At 41.0% G+C, this 26,178-nt stretch overlaps 1 protein-coding gene across 2 annotated transcripts in view; it reads right to left on the bottom strand.

Moving 5' to 3' along the window:
- LOC122559514 (sortilin-like) overlaps positions 1-11,259 on the bottom strand; it is a 116,800-nt gene extending 105,541 nt beyond the window's left edge. Inside the window, exons 1-2 of one of the 2 annotated variants that reach the window (XM_043709089.2) lie at positions 11,099-11,259; positions 9,709-10,263 (exon numbers count right to left, since the gene is read on the bottom strand). In XM_043709089.2, coding sequence (XP_043565024.2) covers positions 9,709-10,263; positions 11,099-11,125 — 582 coding nt within the window. In that variant the 5' untranslated portion in view covers positions 11,126-11,259. The remainder of the gene's footprint in view (positions 1-9,708; positions 10,264-11,098) is intronic. The other variant, XM_043709088.2, reaches the window with a different exon arrangement.
- Positions 11,260-26,178: the final 14,919 nt, after the last annotated feature.

The following is a 26,178-nucleotide window of genomic DNA, read 5'->3' as shown; positions in this document are numbered from 1 at the left end:
AGGCTTAAAAATATATGCCTAAAGTTGAAGGACTGAGGGGATTGTGCAGACCAGGGCTGAACTAGATTGACTGAACCATAGCAAAGAATTCCTCTAATCTACAACATGCAGGTTCAGCTTGCACTTTGGTGTGATTTTCCCTTCAGCAGAATATTTTTACTGATGTGGCAATGCTTATGTTATCTTCTGTAACATATAAAGTGACCACAGATACAATGATATTGAAGAATTCAGCAGCATTTTTTACAACTAAGTATTATAAACATTACATTCCTCTGGCACAGTATGTCTGGGTTAGTATGAGACTAAGAGGAACATACTTCCTATAGATAGTGTCATGCTTCAAGGCAAGATGGAGTAGGAAATCTTTATACCGTCAGTTCACATGCTACACTAATGATACACTAACGATATTAATGATCATACCTGCTAAAGTTAGACTGACATACTGTTCATGACACACAACAGATTTGACTGCTTATTTATTTTTAAAATTTCTAAAGCCTAAAATTCTCCACTTATTTTATACAACAGTCAAGTTATTTAAATTTTAATTAAGTTTCATTTTTCCTGTCTTGGATATACTGACAGAAATTAGGCTATGGACAATTGGCTCCAGATCTTGCACATAAAGCTTTTTTAAAATCAAATTTATTATTTTCTCCTCTCTTGAAGGCACTTTATAGAGTCATTCAGCACAGAAACAGATCCTTTGGTCCAACTCATCCATGCCGATCAAATATCCCAATTTGACCTCGTCCCACTTGTCAGCATTTGCTCCGTATCCCTCTAAACCCTTCCTATTCATATACCATCCAGATGCTTTTTAAATGTTGTAATTGTACCAACCTCCACCACTTCGTCTGGCAGCTCATTCAATATATGCACCACTCTCTGCATGAAAAAGTATCTCACAGGTCCATTTTAAATCTTTCCCCTCTCACCTTAATCCTTTTCCCTCTAACTGTGGACTTCCCCACCCTAGGGAAAAAAATTCCATGGTTATTTATCCTATCCATGCATGACATGATTTGATAAACCTCTAAGGTCACCCCTCAGCCTCTGACACTCCAGGGGAAAAAAAGCCCCAGCCTATTCATCCTCTCACTCTATCTCAAACCCTCTAGTCCCAACAACATCCTTGTACATCTTTTCTGCACCCTCTCAGGTTTAACAATAGCCTTCCTATAAAAGCTTGATCAGAATTGTATGCAATATTCCAAAAGTGGCCTTAGCATAGCCACAACATGACATCCCAACTTTACTAAGTTATAGCTCTACATGTGGCTAGCATCCACTACTTCCTCAACCATTCTTGATACACAAGCCTCCACGGTGAATGCTTAGCTCAGCACCATCAGATGCTACTGTACAATCCCCAACTGTTGCTGAAACCCTCATGATGCCTTTGTTAGTTATCTCTAGGTCTGTTTATTGTCGTCTTCTGATCAACCTACCATCTTCCACCTTCCATGTACTTGAAGTCATCCAAAATGTTGTTGGCCATCTCCTAACTCACAGAAAATCCTATTCACCAATCTCCATGAACTCACTGATGTTGGCCCCCAGTCAGACAACACCTCAGGTTTATCTCCATTGTCTCGCCCCTCCCAACTCTGCTACTATGAAAATATTGAAGATCTCTCCATTCTTCTAATTCTGGCCTATTGCTCCTGCACCTTTGCCAACCTTTCCTTTAGCTACCTAGGTGCTAAGTCTGGAATATCCTTATTAAACTTCTCTGCCTCACTACCTTGCTCTTGATCAAACTTTTGGCTATCTACCCAAATGTTTTACATGACTTGGTACCAAAATTAGTTAAATCATGCTCCTCAAGATGCTTTACTACTGGTATGTAAAAGGCAGCATATAAATAGAAGTCTTTGTTCTTGTTGTTGCCAAGTCAGATGAGTGAGCACAGACTGGGGAAATCACCCTTATCTGCAACTAAAGGACTCAGTACCACATTGACCACCCCCATACCAACTGCATCAGAACTGGCTCCACTATTACAAACATGCTAATCTTGAAGGGGGGGGTGAAGTGGGCAGGTGCTGTAATTAGAGAACAACATATCAGTACTCAGGCATTGGAGCCGTCAGTTACCTTTGGTTGAAATGTTGAGGATGTCTTTGTAATGTGGCCTGTACTCTATAATTAAAATAGTTAATCCTGTACCTCAGCATTCTTCCTGGTGAAAGAGTTTAACATTACAAAGAGCTTTCAACCATATTTCAGACAAAAATATCATCTGTTCAACAAGTATAATGGAGTTGTCACAGACCATTTTGGCGTCCATATAACAAACATGCAGGGACCTGTTTTCACGTTATGCCTGCATGCAAAGGGTAATCTAAATTGTTTCATAGCAGAGTATTATTTTTAGTAAAATCATCTATTTTTCACAAGGGTTGCAGAACAGCGATAAAATAACAGGTGAAACCTTTTCCATCCTATTCTTGGCTCATTTTCTCCTGCAAGTAGCTGATTTTAAAAAAGTTTGAATTTGTAAGGTAATGCATGTTGTCAAAAGAAGAAGAACAGCACAGTTCTGGGGAGTATGCAAACACCAGGGGCTGCATTTGCTTTGATCTTTGAACTTGGCAGGAGACATTGAGAAAGTGGGTTGCAAAGTTGCAAATCTTAGGTTTCATAAATGAGGCATTGAGTACAAAAGCAAGGAAGTTACGTCAAACCTTTGTAAAACATCTGGTTAGGTTTCAACTAGAATATTGCTTCTATTTCTGCTATCATGTTTCAGGAAAGATGCGAGAACCCTTGAGAGAATGTAAAGCTTGGAGGAAATTCCTCATGAGTGGAGGATTTTAGCTAAAACGTTGCATTGGAGAGTTTAGCTTTGTTCTCCTGGAGAAAAGCAAATTGAAGGGATAGAGGCGTAGAATTTGGACAGGTTTGAACAAGGTAAACAGGAAAAACTTTTCCCGTAAACTGAAGCACAAAGACTAGGGCAGAAATTTTACATTCGACCAAAAGTGCAAGGGGAATGCCAAGAAACAGCATGTTTTATTCAGTTGGATACAACGGCCTGGACTAACTGCCCATTAAGATTTATCTCAGCAGAAATAATAACATTCAAACAGGAAATTGGATGGGTAATTGAAGAAAATAAACTTGCAAGGCTACAGGTATAGAGCAGAGAAATAGGACTGAGCATATTGATCTGCAGGGAGCCATCATAGACTTAAAGCTACATCACCTCCATCTGTTTCATATGTGACTCATACAGGTTACAGTGCAGAAGGCTGGTGTATATGTGCGGATTCTTAACGATGTTATAATCAGGTAAGGAGGGTGATCAGCTCCTCTCTTTTTCACATTATTTGCAACAAATATTTTTATTTCCCTTTTTAAACACATAACTTTCACATTAAACACATAAATTTCACATTTCAATTTTTAAAAAAAAACTTAACTAGACGAAGAATGAAGGGAGGCTTTTCTAAAGTCTCCTTAAGTAAGAGGAAGGAGAATGTTAATATTGACTATCCTTCCAAAAAGAATAGAAATGTGTGTGTGTGTGTCTCTCACACACACACACACACACACACAAACATACACACACACACAAAGTATCTTCCAGTTCTTGCTGATAAATCCACTTTTCCTGGTCTCTACTCTCTTGCTCAGGAACAGGTATTAATGAAGGTCTATCTGCAAATTCCTGAGTCTATTCATTGAGATGAAAAGAAGACTGTACAGTATTCAGATTGGAAAAACAAAATGTGACTTCCAGAAAAGGTGCGAATCAACAAGGAGATGCAAGTCTGAGTGCTGATCTTTATTTACTGATGGATTTCACTCAACCTAGTCAGATGATCACAACAGCTGTTTGAGGTCATTATTTGTCCTTCTTAAAACAACTTTTAGTCCATGAAGATCCTCGGTTTAAAAGTACAGAAGTACAATACTGATGGTCCATTTTCAGTGCAATTGCAGCAAGAGCAGTCAAATAATCCTACTATCTTGCTTTTTGTCCATTATCCAGTACTTCCACATCCTATTTGCGTAATTTACAGTTAAACTACTTATGGAATGAACTTCCAATATCTTTTCAGGTACACCTGGATTCTAACATCATGAGAAAAATAAAATCTTATCTTGCCTTTGGAATTTTTGTGAAGATCTATAACCATGACGTTTTATTCTTTTCTGTCTCATGCATTCTATCAATCACTCCTTAACCTTTTTTGTGCAAAGAAGAAGAGTCTTAACTTTTCCATTGATTCCTCAGGACTGAGGATCCTCATATTTAGTCACATTCTGACAAACCTCCTCTGTAGTCTTTCTAAGGTCATTCTATCATTCCTGGCACATAACACCTAGAACTGACAATAACATTCCAGCAGAGGCAAACTCAATGATTTATGAAGTTCTAGTATAATTTATTTGCTTTCATATCCTATGCCACTAATTATAATCTAAGTAATGCAAGGGACCTTTTAACTGTTTAAGCAATTTGCCATATTTAAGGATTTGTGTATGTGGGCAACAAGGCCATTTGCTCATTCATACTTTTCAAGATCATGCCATTACTTGAATTTATATAGTTAAAAATCACAGCCACCTGATGAAGGAGCAGCACTCTGAAAGCTTGTACTTCCAAATAAACATGTTGGACTATAACCTGGTATTGTGTGATTTTTAACTTTGTCCACTCTTGTTCACAACCAGCACCTCCACATCATTCAATTTATACATCGATCACAAGCCTAACATACATTGGCTTTGAAATTCTTCAAGGTATGTATTTCTTAAGTACTACCAATGTTGTAATATGGTAAACACAACACACAAGCTTCCATAGACAGCATGAAAATAAATGACCAGATAATCTGTTTCTTTGGTGGTGTTGGTTGAGGGATAAATATTCAATTGGATATGTGGGAGAATGCCTGGCTCTCCCTCAGGTAGTGTCAAAGGATCTTTTACATCCAACTGAGAGGGCAGATGCACTCTCTGTTTAGCATCTTATTCAAAAAGATAACACCTCGGTGCAAAGCTCCCTTGATACTGTGCTCAAGTGTCAATCTTAATTAAAAAGGTCAGGTCTCTGAACGCAGACATTGTCAATGCGAAGCAAAAATGCCATCACTAAACCAAAGCTCTCATCTTCCAAGAGCAAATCTAGTTCAATCCTTGATCAATGTTGAGCAAATTGATCTCAGTGGTAGGATGGCTGGTTGGAGAAAAGAAAACCATGCGACATTCATGCTACTGATTAATGTCCAGAAATGCACTTATGTGTATTTCAAGTATGAAGAGCATTGGGCATCACTGATGTCCTTATCCTAGTCACTGACACAGACAAGAACTACACAACAATATCAGATAAATTACTAATTAATACAAAAGAAATTCATTAAAAAAAACCCACTCACCCAGAGAGCAGTTAGAATACTATCACAAGAAACATTCAAGGTGAATAGCATAGATGCCTTTAACAGAAGATGCGTAACACATTAAAAAAGAATAGAAGTTTAGACTGAGATGAAGAGCAGAGGGGGATGGCACTTGTGAAGCATAAAAACTAACATAGGCAAGTTGGACCGAATAGACTAATCATCTGCTAAACTTTCTGTGTAATTCTAAATAATAACTATACTTTAAGAAAACTGGTGCTAATTAAACTGTCACCCAGCAGAGGCAATCCCTTCAAGAAAAGAAAAAAAAATCATGGCTAAGTGAGCAAGATGGTAAACAAATCTGGTTTGAATACCTGAACTACATCAGAAGCACCAATGTGCAATCATTCAAAGGGTGGTGCTGCACTGAAACTGTGCTTTACCATACTGGTGAATCACAGATAAATATTCTATACCAATATTGTAAAATGTAATAAAAATAATTGCATGTTATAAATATCAGCTGGTTTGAATATGTATGCGTCTTAATAAGAGGCATCACAATCTGAGTTCCAGCTGACTTCAGAAAATCAGATGAAACTTGCTTGTAACTCATGACAGTATCCAAATCTCTTAATTGCATTCCAGAGGGGCTTTTTAATAGTAACTGGAAATATCTCCAGGATTGTTAAATATGAAAAGGGTTGTGATCTTTATTCTGGAGACTTGCCATTCTTACATGCTGCGGCCATTTACACTGGGAAATAGAATTCACCATAACATTGATTAAAATTGTATCCAATATTACATGCTACAATATAGTTTTAGTTAAAATCAAATGATTGAGTGCAGCATCTTTTAATCATTGCTTGCTGTCATTAAACACATAAAAGATACCATAAACAGGTAACTGTATCCAAATAGTCTATGATTACATCAACCAGTTTTCCAATGAAAAAGTCACATGTTAAGGAAGTTGCAAGATGACATAATTATTAACTTGAATATTAATTGGTACATGACATTTAGAAAGGACAGAAGGTGGTAGGAAAAGCAGAAGAGTGGCTGTGTGAATTACTGATGGTATTAGCACAATCGAGGTGAACAATCTAAGTTCGGAAAACCAGGATGTGGTAGCTATTTGGATTGGGCTCAAAAATAATAAAAGGCAAGAAGCTGTTTGGGAGCACAGCTTACAAGCCCCAAATAGTAAACAGATATAAAGAAAGAAATAATGGGAGCTTGTCAGGAAGGTTTAGCATTCTCTTATGGTTTATAATGCGAGTTCATAATTTGTTGCTGTCTCATACATGCTTGGCAGCCCATATTTAAAACCTTGAAAATTTATAGCAGAAATGTCATACTGCAGGAGTATATTCAAAATATCCAAAATATAAATGCCATACCCCAAAGTCCTTAAACTTGTTTATATGTAGCCCAATATATATTTGCTAACACAATAGTATGTGTAGAGCCATTATTTGCAAGCGAGGCTGTGCAAGAAAATGTCACAATATTGTTGACTTTTGCAAATGGTGGAAATAGCAAACTGTTCATCCTCAGGTGCAGTTTGCACTTTGACTCCAGAAACTGTTTTTTTTTCCCCTTATACTTTTCTGTTCTTAAACCATAGCGAAGTGAAAATTAGATTCACAGTCAAGTAAATATAGGGGGATAAGCAAATTCATGAAGGGCAGACACATGAATCAGAACCTTAATGTACACTATAAACAACCTAATATTGTCTGCCTTGGCATCATGGTCACAATCTCACCATCACCAAAAGGTTGTAGATGCAAGTCTGCTGCCATCAACCTGAGCACATAATCGACGCTGACAGTTTAGTGCAGGATTAAGGTGATTTTACACTGAGATAGACACAACCTTTCAGATGGAACATAAAATGAGACTCCATGTGCACATAAAACGTCCCATCACACTATTTGTAGAGCAGGAAGTTTTCTCATTGTACAGGCCAATATTCAAAACATGACTGAAGTAATAACCTGGTACAATGACTCAGTGGCTAGCTCTGTTGCCTCATTGCCAGGGATCCAGGTTTGATTTCAGCCTTGGGTGACTGTGTGGAGTTTACACATTCTCCCTGTCTTTCTGGGTTTCCTCTGGGTGCTCTGGTTTCCTCCCACAGTCCAAAGATGTGCAGGTTAGCTGGATTATCCATGGGAAAACAGGGGTTACTAGTATAGGGTAGGGGCTGGGATTTGGTTGGGATACTGTTCAGAGAATTTGTGCAGACTCAATCGGCTGAATGGCTTCTTTCCACATTGTATGGATTCTATGATTCTAGATTATCTGATGATTTAGCTTCATGATGCATTTCCTATAGTCCAACACTAAATAGATTTCAATAGTACTTGGATGCCAAGTGCTTTTTTGGAATGCTTCAATATTGTGAAAGTAACAATATAAATCTAAGCCTTTAACTTACCTACCCTTATTTTATTTTTAAAACCTGATGCCTCCACCTTCAAAAGCCTTTCATCATCCAATCGCCTGTTGGTAATTCCCAGAACTGTTTGACAAGCAAAAAGAACTCTGTTCTAGCTAAAATCTGAACCAACATTGTCATGATAGACCAGACACCAATCATTAGGATTAAACTGACAGTCTAAACGAACACCCCTCCCCACTCCTAACAGCATTGAATACTTAAACAGCTTATTTTGCTTGTACATACAAGAAATGATGAAGTCAAAAGCCTGACCATTTTATCAAGTGCTTCTAACATACGGAACTTTTACACTGTTTATACCAAGATGCTATGCAACATACTTATTACAGTGCACTCTCTCACAGTTTAGTGTTCAAAACAATCAGGATAATATTACCAACCATACCTCAAGTTAATATTTATTCATAGTACCATCATTTTTTTTAACATCTTCAAATCAGGGTTAGAAAAATAAACTCAAGCAAACAATGTACCAAATTGTAATACAGATCAGAGTAAATTAAAGGTATCCTGAATTACATGCATTACAAAGAGTAAAACATTCCCTTCATTAAAAGCAAATAGTCGTTCAGCCAAAATAGATTATTCATCTCCTGTTTCGCAATTCAATGACAATCATGGCTGATCTTTATCACAACTCTGCCTTGATTCCATATCGTTGTCTTAAAATAAAGCTATCTAACATTTCAAAATAACTGCTTATTTTAATAACTACAGGATTTAACTTTTTTTTAAATCATGCACATAATCTGGTATTGTGTCTGAGGGTCATCCTCAATTATCAATAACTTTAAAAAGCTCACTCTTTATTCTCAGAGCCACACCATTTAATAATTACCTACTGCACAGCAATTGTATGTGGGCTGGATACCAATGTTTATTACACAAGTTCCTTTAAACTAAAATTAGTTGTGACTGAGCCCTAGTAAAGGTAGCTGTTAGGAATGAGATTCAGGCGTAAGGTTGATACACAACACACGTCTGTTGAGAGGACAACTATGATCAATTTCACTTAGAGCTGAGACGCAACACAACAGGCTGTGCTGGCAAGCCAAAATTGAACAAGACTCACTCCAAAGCGAGTGAAATTTGAAATCCGAGAGTGTTCCACCCCAAGTAAGGACGGCATGTTCTAGTTATGAACTTTGTGTGTAAAGTATTATCGGTGGCCATTTGTCAAAACACTGACAGGAGAGATTTTTGAAAGTGATGAGAGTTGTCCCACATGAGGAGGAAAAAGGGGTGGGAAAAAAAATCAATCCTAAAATACTTCTGCTGATTAATTTTGAATGATTAATAAGCAAGACACATTTAGCGGTTTTTTTTTATTAATCTGGCCTGGTCAAGGGTCCCAGAGTAATTATTGATGGCCACATTTGTCAAAACTTGAAAAAAATCAAAACACTGACGGGTGATTTGTTGGGAGTGACAAGAGAATTAAGGTGGGAAAAAGCAAATCTAAAAAAGTCTTCTGGTGAACAGACAATAAACAGGACTCATGTTATGGGTGTTTTTGTTTAATTTATTGTGGTCTGTGGCCCCAGAGTAATTACTTGGTGGCCACATTTGTTAAAACTAAAACAAAATCAAAACACTGACCGGAGATTTGTTGAAAATGATTGGAGAGAAGGTGGGAAAGGTCAGTGCTAAAATGTTCTGCGGAACTATTAGTAAACCGGAGTCACCTTGTGGGTGTTTTTGTTCAACTTGGGCTGGTTTGTGACCCCACAGTTATTACTTGATGGCCACGTTTGTCAGAAAACAATAAGAAATTTAAAAAAACGCTGGCCAAGAGATCTGTTGGAAGTGACAAGAGTTGAAGTGTGGAAACGTCAATCCTAGAAAAGTCATCAGTTAATAAAGAGGACTCACCTTGTGGGTGTTTTTGTTTAACTTGGCCTGGTCTGAGGCCCCAGTCCCACAGAGGGACACCCCTCCCTCTTGCTGGGCACTGCCACTGCGGGGGGCTTCTCGCTTGTACCGGGAGGCGCCCCTAAGGGTCGCCAGCTGCTGGAAGACCTCGACTCGGTGGGCAGGTAACTCGGAGAAGTCTCTCTTGTGGTCGCAAGACACCGGGCAGCCAAAGAGCAGCGCGACGACGACGAGGAGGAGGCGGCGGCAAGCGGCGAGACCCGCGGCCATTCCTTCTTTCCAGACAACGATTTTGTTTTTGTTTTGAAACAACACCCTCACCGACACAGAAAGGGGAGGGGGCGGAGGGAGGGGAATGAGGAAGGGAGAGAGAAAAATAAAACAAAACTCAAAACAACATGAGAAACAAGGAAGTAAAAAAGAGGTAATCGGGGGCGGGCTGGGTGATGCTGTCAAAAGTTGGATGTCCGCCAGCACCGTGTGTCCGGTTGCTAAGCGGCTTGGGCTGTTGCTATGAGATGATGCGATAAAGGCTCCCTGTAGTGCACCTGTCACCTGTACAGCAGCCAAGTGATGACAAAACAAATATAAAACAATATCCAACATTCACTCCTCAAAGTCCCAGCCCCAATTTCGGAGTTGACTTTATTCCTCTTCCTCCTCCTCCCTTGACCATGTGAACACGCCCCACTGACCTGTGCTCTCCACAGCAATGCAACTATTTAATGCTATTGCCCTGTTACATCACGGGCCCCCTCCCAACCAACCCCAATGAAGGGCTTTTGCTCCAAACATCGACTCTCCTGCTCCTCAATGCTGCCTGACCTGTTGTGCTTTTCCAGCGCCACACTCTTAGTTTTGATCTCCAGCATCTGCAGTCCTCATTTTCACCTTAACACGCCCCACTGACCTGTGCTCTCCACAGCAATGCAACTATTTAATGTTATTGCCCTGTTCTATCCCGGTCACTCCTGCTGCTGCTACAACCGCCGACCACCTTAACACACCCCACTGACCTGTGCTCTCCACAGCAATGCAACTAATGTTATTGCCCTGTTAATATCCCGGTCCTCCTCCTCCTCCTCCCTTGACCACCTCAACACACCCCACTGACCTGTGCTCTCTACAGCAATGCAATTATTTAATGCCCTGTTGTATCCCGCCCAAAAGAAGTAGGGAACTTCCAACTTCAGATCTAACTCTACCGCCTCATTTCTCCTCCTTTGCACTGACAGAGGGTGTCCTGCCCAATGAATGTTCCCCACCCCAAAACGCAGATTTCAAGAATCCATAATATGTTCCCTTGTTCACTTACAAATGGTGTTTTGCCCAATGTCTGTCACGGAAACGAAACGAAAGAAAGAAAACAGCTCGAGACGAGCGCACTCACTATGCAAATCAGCATCCAAATCTTCATGCAAAATCGGAGGAATAAATGTAAGCTTTTAAAAAAAACAATCCCAGGCTGTTTTAAAATTGAAAAGGAAGACTCGCAAATTCAAGTCAGCAGGAAAGAAAAAGCCTCTGATTCAGGGGCATTGGTCATTGCCGTAAGTAAAACATTGCATTTGTGGGACAGTAAGGACTGCAGATGCTGGAATCCAGAGTCAATAGATGTGAAGCTGGAAAAGTCAGACTCGGAAAGTCAAAGTTTCGGCCCGACTTTCCTGCTCCTCGGATGCTATCTGACCTGCTCTGCTTTTCCAACTTCACATCTATTGACTGTTGCATTTGTGGGAGTTAACTTAGTCTGATTTACATACACTGTACACGAATGTAACCTGCAGTGGGGTGGTGTGGTGAAGGTGGGTTCAAAATAATGTCTTTTTGTAGCTTTATTGTTTTTACGCAGGTACTTCTACAATTTCACAGACATTAATGAATGAATGGCTGGTGTGGAATTATGATTTGGGTACTAATTTTGAGTACAGCTCAAAAGGGTAATACATTCTATTCTATGTTCCATTCTACATTGACCAGGGGAGCATCTGAATAATCAGGACTAGAGGTTACAAAGCCAAGAGCAGATAGACAGAAGTATCAGGTCATGTTATCATGGCCTGATACTTCTGAAGTATCAGGAAATAGGTATAAAATCAGTGGAAATAAATATCAGGAGCAATCTGTAAGAGGCACCTGAATTGATATTGCTATTTTACACTTCCATCTAAAGTCAAAATTACTTAATACAGAACCAAAATACCTGGACTGCATGTGCTCAAAATCTAAAATAAAAGCAGAAAATGTTGCAAATACTCAGCATTTCAGACTGCATCTTAGGAGAAAGGATCAAATTTAATGGCCCAACATTTGAGAATTGGAGGGTCTAGAAAGGACCATGAGGACATCTGGGTTGGCATTGACGGAGCAATAGGAGGAGGGTAGTTAAGAGTGTGTGAGGTTGAGGGCTGTAGGGACCAATATTTCACAAAAGAACTGAGGATAAGTCCCAAATCTCAGGGCCTGGTATTCAGCAGCTTCTGTGGCTACCTCATGACCTGAATCAAGGGCAATGCATTCAACTCCTTCCTGCATGGGCCTCCTGGAATGAAGATCCTGCCATTCAGGTGAGTTTTTACCAAAGTGGCTGCACTGAGCTGGGGGTTTTTCAGGTTCCTTCTTTCCATAATGAAAATCTGGGCCAGCATTTCAGGTTGAAGATTCCTCATTAGAACTGGGAATGGTTCAAGATGTTTTAGGTAAGGGAAAGGTGGAACTGTGAGTAAAGATCGAAAAAAGGAAAAGACTGTGATAGGGCAGGAGACAGTAGAGTTAAATTACCAAAGATTTGGTGCCACAAGACGCAAGGGAATGATAATGAGAAAAAAAGTCATAGAGATGTACAACATGGAAACAGACCCTTCGGTCCAACTAGTCCATGCTGACCAGATATCCCATCATAATCTAGTCCCATTTGCCAGTACGTGGCCCATATCCCTCTAAACCTTCCCTATTCATATACCATTCCAGGTGCCTTTTAAACGTTGTAATTGGACCAGCTTCCACCACTTTCAATGGCACCTCATTCCATACACCCACATGAAAACGTTGCCTGTTAGGTCCCTTTTAGATCTTTCCCCTCTCACCCTAAACCTATGTCCTCTAGTTCTGGACTCCCCCACCCCAGGGAAAAGACTTTGTCTATTTATTCTATCTATGCCCCTCATGATTTTATAAAGCTCTATGATGTCACCCCTCAGCCTTCGACACTCTAGGGAAAACAGCCCCAGCCTATTTAGCCTCTCCTTAGAGCTCAAATCCTCCAACCATGGCAACATCCTTGTAAATCTTTTCAGAATCCTTTCAAGTTTCACAACAGCCTTCCGATAGAAAGGAGACCAGAATTGCACACAATGTTCCAAAAGTGGCCGAACCAACATCCTGTACAGCTGCAACATGACCTCCCAACTCCTATACTCAATGCTCTGACCAATAAAGGAAAGCATACCAAACACCTTCTTCATTACCATATCTACCTGCAACTCTACTTTCAAGGAGCTATGAACCAGCACTCCAAGGTCTCTTTGTTCAGCAGCACTCCCTAGGACTTTACCATTAAATGTATAAGTCCTGCTCTGATTTGCTTTCCCAAAATGCTGCACCTCACATGTATCTAAATTAAACTTCATCTGCCACTCCTCAGCCCATTGGCCCATCTAATCAAACACTCTTTGTAATCTGAGGTGACCTCTTGGCTGTCCAGTACACTTCCAATTTTGATGTTATCTGCAAACATACTAACTATACTTCCTATGTTCATATCCAAATCATTTACATAAATGACGAAAAGTAGTGGACCCAGCACTAATCCTTGTGGCATACCACTGGTCACAGGCCTCCAGTATGAAAAACAAACATCCACCACCACCCTCTGTCTTCTACCTTCGAGTCAGTTCTGTATGCAATTGGCTAGTTTTCCCTGTATTCCATGAGCTGTAACCTTGCTATCCAGTCTCCCATGGGGAATCTTGTCGAATGCCTTATTGAAGTCCATATAGATCATGTCCACCACTCTGCCCTCATCAATCCTCTTTGTTACTTTTTCAAAAAACTCAATCAAGTTTGTGAGAGATGATTTTCCACACACAAAGTCATGTTGACTACCCCTAATCAGTCTTTGCCTTTCCAAATATGTGTAAATCCTGTCCCTCAGGATTCCATCCAACAACTTGCCCACCAATAACGTCAAGCTCACTGGTCTATATATCCCTGGCTTGTCCTTACCATTTCTCTTAAATAATGGTACCACGTTCGCCAACCTCCAGTCTTCTGGCACCTCATCTATGACTATCGATAATGCAAATATCTCAGCCAGAGGCCCCTAACTTCCCACAGAGTTCTAGGGTACACCTGATCAGGCCATGGGGACCCTCTCTCACTAGTATCCTTACATACAGATGAGGAAGGACACCACTTCGACTGGGACAACACATCCATTCTAGGACAAGCCAAACAGAGACATGCACGAGAATTCCTAGAAGCATGGTATTCTAACCGGAACTCTATCAACAAGCACATTAAGTTAGAATCCATCTACCACCCCCTGGGGAAAATAGCAGGAAATGACATCACCACCGGAAATGATGTCACCACAAGAAATGACATCACCAACCCAAAGAAATCCAAACATATAAATAGAAAGCAGGAATTATGTGCGTCTCGTTCACATCCCGCACCTCTGCCCTCAGACCCCACCCCTCCAACCATAACAAGGATAGAACAAGGTGCTTCGCCTGGATGCCCACTGAACATGTTGCCTAGTAGGGTGATGAAACATCTGGAAATGAACCTTCCAGCTCAGCGAGCAAACCTACATCCAGGTCATGCATTTCAAGACATCCATCACTTCCTCCTCTGTAATATGGACATTTTTCAAGATGTCACCATCTATTTCCCCACATTCTCTATCTTCCATGTCCTTTTACACAGTAAACACTGATGCAAAATACTCTTTTAGTATCTCCCCCATCTCCTGAGGCTCCACACAAAGACCACCTTCCTGATTTCTGAGGGAACTTATTCGCTCCCTAGTTATCCTTTTATCCTTAATGTATTTGTAAAAAACCCTTTGGATTCTCCTTAAAACCATTTGCCAAAGCTATCTCATGTCCCTTTTTTGCCCTCACGATTTCCCTCTTAAGTATACTCTTACTGCCTTTATACTCTTCGAAGGATTCACTCGATCTATCCTGTCTATACCGGACATATGCTTCCTTCTTCTTCTGAACCAAACCCTCAATTTCTCTAGTCATCTAGCATTCCCTACACCTACCAGCCTTTCCTTTCACCCTAACAGGAATATATTGTCTCAGGACTGTCATTATCTCATTTCTGAAGGCTTCCCATTTTTCAGCGTCCCTTTACCTGCAAACATCTGCCCAAATCAGCTTTTGAAAGTTCTTGCCTAATACCATCAAAACTAGCCTTCCACCAATTTAGAACTTCATCTGTTAGATCTGGGCTATCCTTTTCCATCACTATTTTCAAACTAATAGGATTATGGTCACTGGCCCCAAAGTGCTCCCTCACTGACACCTCAGTCACCTGCCCTGCTTTATTTCCCAAGAGTAGGTCATGTTTTGCACCTTCTCTAGTAGGTACATCCACATACTGACTCAGAAAAGTTTCTTGTACTCTTAACAGATTCCTTTCCATCTAAACCCTTAACATTATGGCAGTCCCAGTCTATGTTTGGAAAGTTAAAATCCTCTACCATAACCACCCTATTATTCTTGCAGATAACTGAAATCTCCTTACAAATTTGTTTCTCAATTTTATGCTGACTATCACAGGGTCTATAATACAGTGCCAATTAGGTAATCATCCCTTTTTTCTATCTAAGTTCCACCCAAATAACTTCCCTGGATGTATTCAGGAATATCCTCCCTCAGTACAGCTGTAATGCTATCCCTTATCAAAAATGCCACTCCCCCTCTCTTTCTTACCTCATTTTCTATCTTCCTATAGCATTTGTATCCAGAAACATTGAGCTGCCAATCCTGTCCATCCCTGAGCCACGTTTCTGTAATTGCTATGATATCCCAGTCCCATGTTCCTAACCATGCTCAGAGTTCATCTGCCTTCCCTGTTAGGCCTCTTGCATTGAAATAAATGCAGTTTAATTTACCAGTCCTACCTTGTTCTCTGCTTTGTTCCTGCCTGCCCTGACTGTTTGATTTGCTTCTTTTCTCAGTTGTACCAGTCTCAGATCGATCTCTTTCCTCAGTATCTCCTTGGGTCTCACCCCAACCTTACTAGTTTAAACCCTCCCGAGCAGCTCTCGCAAATCTCCCCTTCCAATTCAGGTGCAATCCGTCCTTCTTGTACAGGTCACTTCTACTCCAGAAGAGATTCCAAAGATCCAAAAATGTGAATCCTTCTACATACAACAGCTCCTCAGCTACGCATTCATCTGCTCTATCCTCCTCTTCCCACCCTCACTAGCTGGTAACATTGGAAGTATTCCAGATATTACAGCCATCAAAGACCTCCTTGTTAAATTCCTGCCTAACTTTCTATATTCTCCCTTCAGAATCTCATCCTTTTCCCTTCCTATGTCGTTGGTACCAATGTGTGCAATGATCTCCTGCTGGTCCCTCTCCCCTTTGAGAACATTCTGCACCCTCTCTGTGGCATGCTTGATCCTGGCACCAGGGAAGCAACTCACCATTCTGATTTTTCACTGCTGGCTGCAGAAACATCTGTCAGTGCCTCTGACTAGAGAGTTCCCTAACACAATTGATCGCTTGGAACCCGACGTACACCTCATTACATTAGAGCCTGTATTGATACCAGAAACTTGGCTGTTCATGCTACATTCCCCTGAAAGTCCTCCTACGTTTTCCAAAACAGCATACTTGTTTCAAATGGGGATAGCCACAGAAGACCCCTGTACTATCTACCTACCTCTCCTACTTTTCTTGGAGTTAACCCATCTATGTGACTGTATCTGTGGTTTTTCTCCCTTCCTATAAATGCCATCCATCACACCCCCTAGCTCTTGTAAATTCCAAAAAGAGTTTTGGTTTTTAGGTCTGTTCATTTTCAGACGAATGGATAATGGATACCCAACCTGTATAAAAATTGGATGATTCAGCATCTTGAGACTGTTCCTCCATTCAATTAAATTATGGCTGATTTGTATATTAATCTTATTTGGTTCCATAACCCTTAATACCCTCCATGAAAAAAAGCCTTATTAATCTCAGTTCTTACATTCTCAATTGCCCAGCATCAACAGTTTTTGAGGGAAGAGAGCTTCAAATTTCTGTTGCCTTTTGTGTGAGGATATGTTTTCTGACATTAATCTGAAATGTTCTAGTTCTGATGTTACATATCTACCTTTCATCTTAACCCTAACCTTAACTTATCACATTATTTAATCATCTATTGTCCTATAACTTTTAAAATGTGAGTTAAATTCTCAACCTAAAGGAATTGTGCAACAATATTTGACATTTTAAGATATTTACTATAACAAACAAATTAATAGCAAAATTTACTAAATAATATTTGAGTAGGCAGTATATACTCTAACTACAGATACCTTCTAATTCCTAATCAGATACCTTCTAATTCCTAATCTGACTACTATGATGTAGGTTACCCTGGACGTTTTTCCTTCTGGTCAAAGCGAAGCGAATTCTTCAGCTTCCAGGTTGGTCTCTTTAGGCCAAGCACAAAATCCCACCTGCATTTTGCCCAGTGAGACTTATTGATTCTATCCCTCTGCTTACTCGTATCCTTCTCTCCTTCCCTTAAATTCTTACAGACTGTTTCATCCTGAGATGTCTTCAGGATAGAATCTGATCCTAAAGTGGCTTCCTAACGTCCTTCCCCTCCCAAATCATATTGGCCTGTATCCAGATAGAAATGCTAATTAACAATCTTTCAAACACTGTCACCCCTCCAAACTCCATTCTATCTTTGAATTAAATAGTCTATTTTAAGTATAATTGTAAACAAAACCTAATATTCCTGACTCTTCCCTGGGAATTGAAAACATACAGTCTATCCCAATATATTACAGGTGCATTGGTCATTGCTTACGAATGTGGATATTTTCGAACTCCTCAGTGAAACAACCTTTGACCTGACCTGCCCTCCTTTCATCTTTAGCAGCTGTAACACAAAAACAGATCATTGACATCCTTCATTCCTCCATCTTATCCTAAATTAAAGACCCAACAATTTAGAAAACTACATATTACACATCAGGTTCCCTCTTAATCTTCTAAACTCAAGGAAATACAAATTGAGTCTATACAAACTGTCCCAGTAGTTTCATTTCTTTGGTACCATAATTTTACAATAAATCTACATTGCATCTCTCCAAAGCCATTGTACCCTCCCTTAGGCGCAGTGCCCAGAACTGAATGTAATGCTCTAAATGTGGTCTAACCAAATCTTGAAACAACTGAAGTGTAACTTCCTTCCTCTTGTGTTGCAATTTTGTTGAGATAAAGGCCAACATCTCATTAGCTATTTACTTTTATTTCCATCTGCTGGATTTCAATGCTTACTGTGTATACCCTGAAATCTTTCCACTTCTCAATAGTTCCTAAATTGTCATCATTTAAAAAGATACTCTGCTGATTTACATCAATTAGCATGATCGTTTAAATGCTAGGCAATGCTCAACTAGAGTTGCAGTCAGGCATGGTTTACATAAATTGTAGCATTTTGAGTATGATCTATTATGTACCCAGGATGGACTGTCAATTCTTATTTTGTCTCTCATGTAAGAAATAATAAAGCCTATCATACATCCCTCCAATAAGAAGGTTCATACTTCTGATGCTCAAATTTACTCACTTTGTCTTGACTCATCAGGGTGGTATGGTAACTCAGTGGTTAGCACTGTTGCCTCACATTGCCAGGCACCCAGTTTAGATTCAAGCCTCTGGAGACCGTCTGTGTGAAGTTTGCATGGTTCACCACCCCAACCCCCCCCCCCCCCCCCCCACTCCCCACCATATGTGCGTGGGTTTACTCTGGGTGCTCCGGTTTCCTCCCACAGTCCAAAAATGTACAGGTTAGGTGGATTGGCCCATGTTAGATTGCCCACAATGTCCAGGAACATGTAAGCCATGAAAAATGCGGGGTTACAGGGTTGGAGTGGGAATGTGGGTCTGGAGGGTCAGTGTGAACTCGATGGGCCAAATGCCTGCTTCCACACTGTATGGATTCAGTGTTTCTATGACTGCTATGCAAAATTATACTTGCATAGGAAAATAGATTTTCTTCCCACAATACACACTGACAAGGAAAGAATGAAAACCCTGCTTTAAGAATGGAGGCAGCTTTTTTTTCTCATCCAAGTCTCTGACTTGCTATTTTACTTTCAAAATTATTGGCTGTTTTATGTTCACGTGTTCATACCCATTTTTTTTAGTTGCCTTTAACTTTAGCTTTGTAAAAGCAGCAGGCGAGTATGTGCTACAGAATCAATGATAATATTTTACTTACCTTTATTTGGCTATCCAATGGATGGGGTAATGAGATTTATGTGTAGAGTGGGACTGGCAGTGTCGTCAGGGAATAAGTGTAAACCTGCTCCACTAGTGTTGACATAGAAACTGTTGAGTGCCAAATCCTGATCAGTCCAACAGGGAATTAGATACTTAGTGGCCTGCTGGTGAAAATGTGACATTAGGTTTTACGTATTTCATACAGATGTTTGTTTGATTCCATCTGGCAAAATGCAAGTAACTATTTATTTAGAGTCATAGAGTCAGAGAAATGTACAGCATGGAACCAGACCCTTCGGTCCAACCCGTCCACGCTGACCAGGTATCCCAACTCAATCTAGTCCCACCTGCCAGCACCCAGCCCATATCCCTCCAAACCCTTCCTATTCATAGACCCATCCAAATCCCTCTTAAATGTTGCAATTGTACCAGCCTCCACCACTTCCTCTGGCAGCTCATTCCATCTATGTGAAAAAGTTGCCCCGTAGGTCTCCTTTATATTTTTCCCCTCTCACCCTAAACATATTCCCTCTAGTTCTGGACTCCCCCAACCCAGGGAAAAGACTTTGCCTATTTACACTATCCATTACCCCTCATAATTTTGTAAACCTCTATAAGGTCACCCTTCAGCCTCCGACGCTCCAGGGAAAACAGCCCCAGCCTGTTCAGCCTTTCCCTATAGCTCAAATCCTCCAACCCTGACAACATCCTTGTAAATCTTTTCTGAATCCTTTCAAGTTTCACAACATCTTTCCGATAGGAAGGAGACCAGAATTGCACGCAATATTTCAAAAGTGGCCTAACCAATGTCCTGTACAACCGGAAAATGACCTCACAACTCCTGTACTCAATACTCTGACCGATAAAGGAAAGCATACCAGACGCCTTCTTCATTATCCTATCTACCTGTGACTCCACTTTCAAGGAGCTATGAACCTGCACTCTCTTTGTTCAGCAACATTCCCTAGGACCTTACTATTAAGTGTATAAGTCTTGCTCTGATTTGCTTTCCCAAAATACAGCACCTCGCATTTATCTGAATTAAACTCCATCTGCCACTTCTCAGCCCATTGGCCCATCTGGTCAAGATCCTGTTGTAATCTGAGGTAACCCTCTTTGCTGTCCACTACACCTCCAATTTTGGTGTCATCTGCAAACTTACTAACTGTACCTCTTATGCTCGCATCCAAATCATTTATGTAAATGACAAAAAGTAGAGGGCCCAGCACCGATCCTTGTGGCACTCCACTGGTCACAGGCCTTCAGTCTGAAAAACAACCCTCCACCACCACCCTCTTTCTTCTACCTTTGAGCCAGTTCTGTATCCAAATGGCTAGTTCTCCCTGTATTCCGTGAGATGTAACCTTGCTAATCAGTCTCCCATGGGGAACCTTTCCAAATGCCTTACTGAAGTCCATATAGATCACATCTACTGCTCTGCCCTCATCAATTCTCTTTGTTACTTTCTCAAAAAACTCAATCAAGTTTGTGAGACATGATTTCCCACGCACAAAGCCATGTTGACTATCCCTAATCAGTCCTTGCCTTTCTAAATACATGTACATCCTGTCCCTCAGGATTCCCTCCAACAGCTTGCCCACCACTGATGTCACACTCACTGGTCTATAGTTCCCTGGCTTGTCCTTACCACCCTTCTTATACAGTGGCACCACATTAGCCAACCTCCAGTCTTCCGGCACCTCACCTGTGACTATCGATGATACACATATCTCAGCAATAGGCCCAACAATCACTTCTCTAGCTTCCCACAGAGTTCTAGGGTACACTTGATCAGGTCCTGGGGATTTATCCACTTTTATGCATTTCAAGACATCCAGCACTTCCTCCTCTGTAATATGGACATTTTGCAAGATGTCACCATCTATTTCCCTCCAGTCTATATCTTCCATATCTTTTTCCACAGTAAATACTGATGCAAAATATTCATCTAGTATCTTCCCCATTTTCTGCGGCTCCACACAAAGACCGCCTTGCTGATCTCATCAGCAGGAACAATGAGTCTGCATACAGCGAGAAATTGCAAAGGCTAATGGACTGGTGCAGAGCTAACAACTTGTCTCTGAACTTGGACAAATAGTTGTTGACTTCAGGAGGGCAGGGAGTGACCACTCTACACTGGACATTGACAGCTCTCCCGTGGACATCGTAAAGGGCACCACATTTCTTGGCGTACACCTGGTCCCTCAACACCAGCTCCATAGTCAAAAAAGCCCAGCAGTGTCTCTACCTTCAGGCTGAGGAAAGCCCACTTCCCACCCACCAACCCCCCCCATCCTCACCGCATTCTACAGAGGTTTCATTGAGAGTACCCTAAGCTGCTGCATCACTGCCTGGTTCGGGAATTGCATCGTCTTCGATTGTAAAACCCTACAACGGATAGTGAGGACAGCTGAGAAGATCATCGGGGTCTCTCTTCCCTCCGTTACAGATGTATACACCACACGCACATCCGAAAGGCTACGAGCATTGTGGAAGACGCCATACATCCCTCACTCAAACTCTTCTCCCTCCTGCCATCTGGCAGAAGATACTGGAGCATTCAGTCTCTCATGGCTGGTCCGAGCAACAATTTCTTCCCCCAAGCCATCAGGCTTGTTGACACAGTATAATCGGACTATTTCCGATCTGAAATTCTTTGCACAATTTCGAATTGCTGCGAGTACAATGTCTATTATTTATCATTCATCTATTACACTGTAACTTGCATGTTTTGCACTTCTTAAGAACTTAATGTTGTGTATGATTGTGTAGTTTGCATTGTCCGTGTAGCACCTTCGGTCCTGGAGGAACGCTGTCATGTTTTTACTGTATCAGTTGTATATGGTAGAAACGACAAATAAAAGCTCCTCTACTCTAGATACTGTATATATAGTATATATGAATATTCCGTCAACTCGACCTATGTTTATGTCTATAACATGTTGACCTCTACCACTAAAGATGGCAAGAGGCAATGTTTTTGCCTCTGCCTGGTTAGAAACAAGATATCTCAAAAATGAATGAATATATTTTAACAAAACTTGATACACAGATAGAGTATAGCCTTACAAAAAAATAATATTGGTAAAGATATCTGGATTTTGGATTTTTTTTAAAGGATCCATTTACATTGGGAGATTAGATCAATTTTTTGAAGAATATTGTTGTTTTGGTTTATTTAGAATATTTTGGCTCTTTTAAGATGTTATGGATTGTCTCAGGTAGAATTTGTCATGGCTGACAAAATTTGAGCAGTATTTCCAGAGCAGATTGTTGGATGTGGATAGGCTTGATGTCTCCTCAGTAGGATGGAAGTCCTTAACATTTTTTGGCTTTGTAGTTACAGACCATCAAACAGGCAGATAAAAGACTGAAGAAAGAACTCTGTAATAGTAATAATGTTAAGTTAGCACAGCCTGTTACAGGTATGTATTCTGCTAAGTGCCCTCTCCACTTGTCTTTTTTTTCTTTTCACCTGAATTGTAAGAGCAGCTTGGGTTGATATTACACGCTATTCACATATCAAGTTGTTATTTTGTGCCAAAACAGTATAAGGGTACAACTTGCACATACTCTATTTGGACAAAAGTAGAAAAATGCTTGCATAACATCAAATGTCTTGTGTTGCCTCTGCAGTGGAACAGTGTGCCACACAGTAAGACTGTGCCTACATGAATGTAGATTTTTGAGTGAATATTGTAAACCATAATAAGCTCCAGAAAACTCATTATGTGGCATTGTGTGCACAATGCAAAGTGGCTGGCATACAAGAGGGTATTGGAAAGAAACCAAACCACACCTAAAATTGGACTTTTGCAAATTATTCTGGCTCATCTGTGTAATGGAGAATTCCAAGTTATGACCTTCCTTTCAATGTCAAACAGTATGTTTGGGGCCATGCAGTAACCTGTTTACAGACAGCTGGTGCACTACGCAGGTGAACCAGTAAACAGCTGGTAAAGAAACTTATGCATGAAAAAGGCACATAAGTGTTTCCAGACAAACTAAGACCTTATGGCATTGAGTCCTTGCAAACCTCATTGCAACACTTCTGCCAGGATTAATACCCTGGGGCAGGTTCTTACATGCATCATTGATCCTGGTTTCGTATTGACTGCAATTTGATAAATCTGTGGAGGTTTGAAATTTAAAGTCAAAACAACATTGATACACACCCAACTATTGTGGAAAATAAAACCTTAGTTCTGTCTTAATGAGAGGGTTTTTTAAAAAATTTGAATTACAGGGTGCAATTTGGAAACAACAATCATGAGGTAAAGATCAGAAGAAAATTCAGTGGAAAATTTATAAAAGGCTTTTGATGCGTAAATAACAAGAGATTATTTCCAGGCCAGTGAATTTGTATTAAGATTGTTAATAGAAGAATAAAATGAACAACGTTCTTCATTTTGTGCTTAAAGCCAGTACTGTACTACCTTTTTCGTATTGAGATACCAGTCTAAATTATGTAAGGTTGTGGTTGTGGTTGCCTGCACATACATTGGCCCTGAAGCTGTTTGCTCTATCTCTCTCAATAAGATTCTTATACTCCTTATGTACAGTAACACTTCTTTATTTACATCTGCATACAATAGGTTCTCTAATACAGGCCTCTAGTATATTGTCTACGAGCTCTCTCCACATGCTCATTCATATAATCATGGAATCCATACAGTGTGGAAACAAGATATTTGGCCCAATGAGTGAGTTATCTTCTGCTCACTGATGTCAGTCATGTAATCAGTTACGTCATCTCGATTTTCATGAATCTCATTCTAACATGTTACCCCTAGTTTCTCTCGACTTAATCCACAGTACTGCAGACATTTACTAAATTTTTACAAAAATTCATTTGTGGGATGTTGATGTTGCTGGTTAGGCCAGCATTTATTGCCCATCCCTGGTTGCCCTTGAGAAGGTGGTGGTGAGCTGCCTTCTTGAACCGCTGCAGTCCACCTGCTGTGGGTTGACCCACAATGCCATGAGGGAGGGAATGCCAGGATTTTGATCCAGTGACAGTGAAAGAACACTGATATATTTCCAAGCTGGCAAGTGGCTTGGAGGGGAACTTGAAGGTGGTGGTGTTCCCATGTATCTCCTGTCCTTGTCCTTCTAGGATTTGGAAGGTGCTGTCTAAGGATCTTTTGTGAATTTCTGCAGTGCTTCTTGTAGATAGTACACACTGCTGCTACTGAGAGTTGGTGGCAGAGGGAGTGGATGCTTGCAAATCAAGCGGGCTGCTTGATCCTGGTTGGTGTCAAACTACTTGGGTGTTCCTTGGGCTGCACTCACTCAGGCAAGTGGGCAGTATTCCATCACACTCCTGACTTGTGCCTTGTAGATGGTGGACAGGCTTTGAGGAGTCAGGAGGTGAGTTACTTGCAGTATTCCTAGTTTCTGACCAGCTCTTGTAGCCACTGTGTTTATGTGGTGAGTCCAACTGAGTTTTTGGTCAATGATAATCCCCAGGATGCTGATAGTGGGGGATTCAGTGATGGTAACCTGTTGAATGCTAGATCGTCCCTTATTCTTGATGGCCATACTCTAGTATTTGTGTGGTGCGAATGTTACTTGCCACTTGTCAACTCTAGCCTGGATATTGTCCAGATCTTGTTGCATTTGATCATGGACTGCTCCAATACTTGAGGTGCTAAACATTGTGCAATTGTCAGTGAACATCCCCACTTCTGACCTTATGTTGGAGGGAAGGCCATCAATGGAGCAGCTGAAGATGGTTGGGTCAAGGATACTATCCTGAGGAACTCCTGGACAAATGTCCTGGAGCTGAGATGACTGACCTCCAATAACCACGGCCATCTTCCTATGTGTCAGCTATGACTCTAACCACCGGAGATTTTGCCCCCTGATACCCATTGATTCCAGTTTTAGCTAGGGCTCCTGGATGTCACACCTAGTCAAATGCAGCCTTGATGTCAAGGGATTTCACTCTCACCTCCCCTCTGGAATTCAGCTCCTTTGTCCATGTTTGAACCAAGACTGTAATGAGATCCGGATCTGAGTGGCCCTGGTGTAACCCAAACTGGGCATTACTGAGCAGGGTATTGTTGAGCAGGTGCTGCTTGATAGCACTGTTGGTGACACCTTGCATCATTTTACTGATGATTGAGAGTAGACTGATGGGATGCTAATTGGCTGGGTTGGATTTGTCCTGCTTTTTATGCACCGGATAAACTTGGCCAATTCTCCATTTTGTTGCATGGATATCACTGTTGTAACTATATTGGAACAGCTTGGCTAGAGGAGTGACAAGTTCTGGAGGACAATTCTTCAGTACTATTGCCAGAATATTGTTAGGGCTCGTAGCCTTTGCAGTATCCAGTATCTCCAACCATTTCTTGATATCATGTGGAGTGAATTGAATTGGCTGAAGACTAGCATTTGGAATCGGGGACCACTGGAGGAGGCCAAGATGGATCATCCACCCAGCACTTCTGACTGAAGGCCGCTGAGAAAGCTTCAGCCTTATCTTTTGCACTGATGTGAGGGGCTCTTCCATCATTGAAGATGGGGATATTTGTGGAGCCGTCTCCTCCCAAGGGTTGTTTAATTGTCCACCATCATTCATGACTGGATGTGGCCAGACTGCAGAGCTTAGATCTGGTCCATTGGTTGTGGGATCACTTAGCTCTGTCTATCACTTGCTGCTTATGCTGTTTGGCATGTTTGGTGGCTTCACGAGGTTGAAACCTCATCTTCAGGTATGCCCTCCTGCCTCACCATTGAACCAGAATTGATCCCCTCGCTTGATGGTAATCATTGAATGGGGGATATATGAAGCCATGAGGTTAGATTGTACTGGAGTGCAATTCTGCTGCTGTTGATGGCCCACAGATCTTCATGGATGCCCAGACTTGAGTTGCTAGATCTAATTGAAGTCTGTCCCATTTAGCACGGTGATAGTGCCACACAACACGATAGACATTATTCGTAATGTTAAGGCGGGACTTCATCTCTGCAAGGGCTGTGTGGTGGTCACTCT

The sequence above is a fragment of the Chiloscyllium plagiosum genome, unplaced genomic scaffold (genome assembly GCF_037043375.1).
Source record: "Chiloscyllium plagiosum isolate Xiang-an unplaced genomic scaffold, Cpla_swu_hap1 HiC_scaffold_19, whole genome shotgun sequence".
Taxonomy (NCBI): Eukaryota; Metazoa; Chordata; class Chondrichthyes; order Orectolobiformes; family Hemiscylliidae; genus Chiloscyllium; species Chiloscyllium plagiosum.
This window is presented reverse-complemented; position numbering and strand designations above follow the sequence as displayed.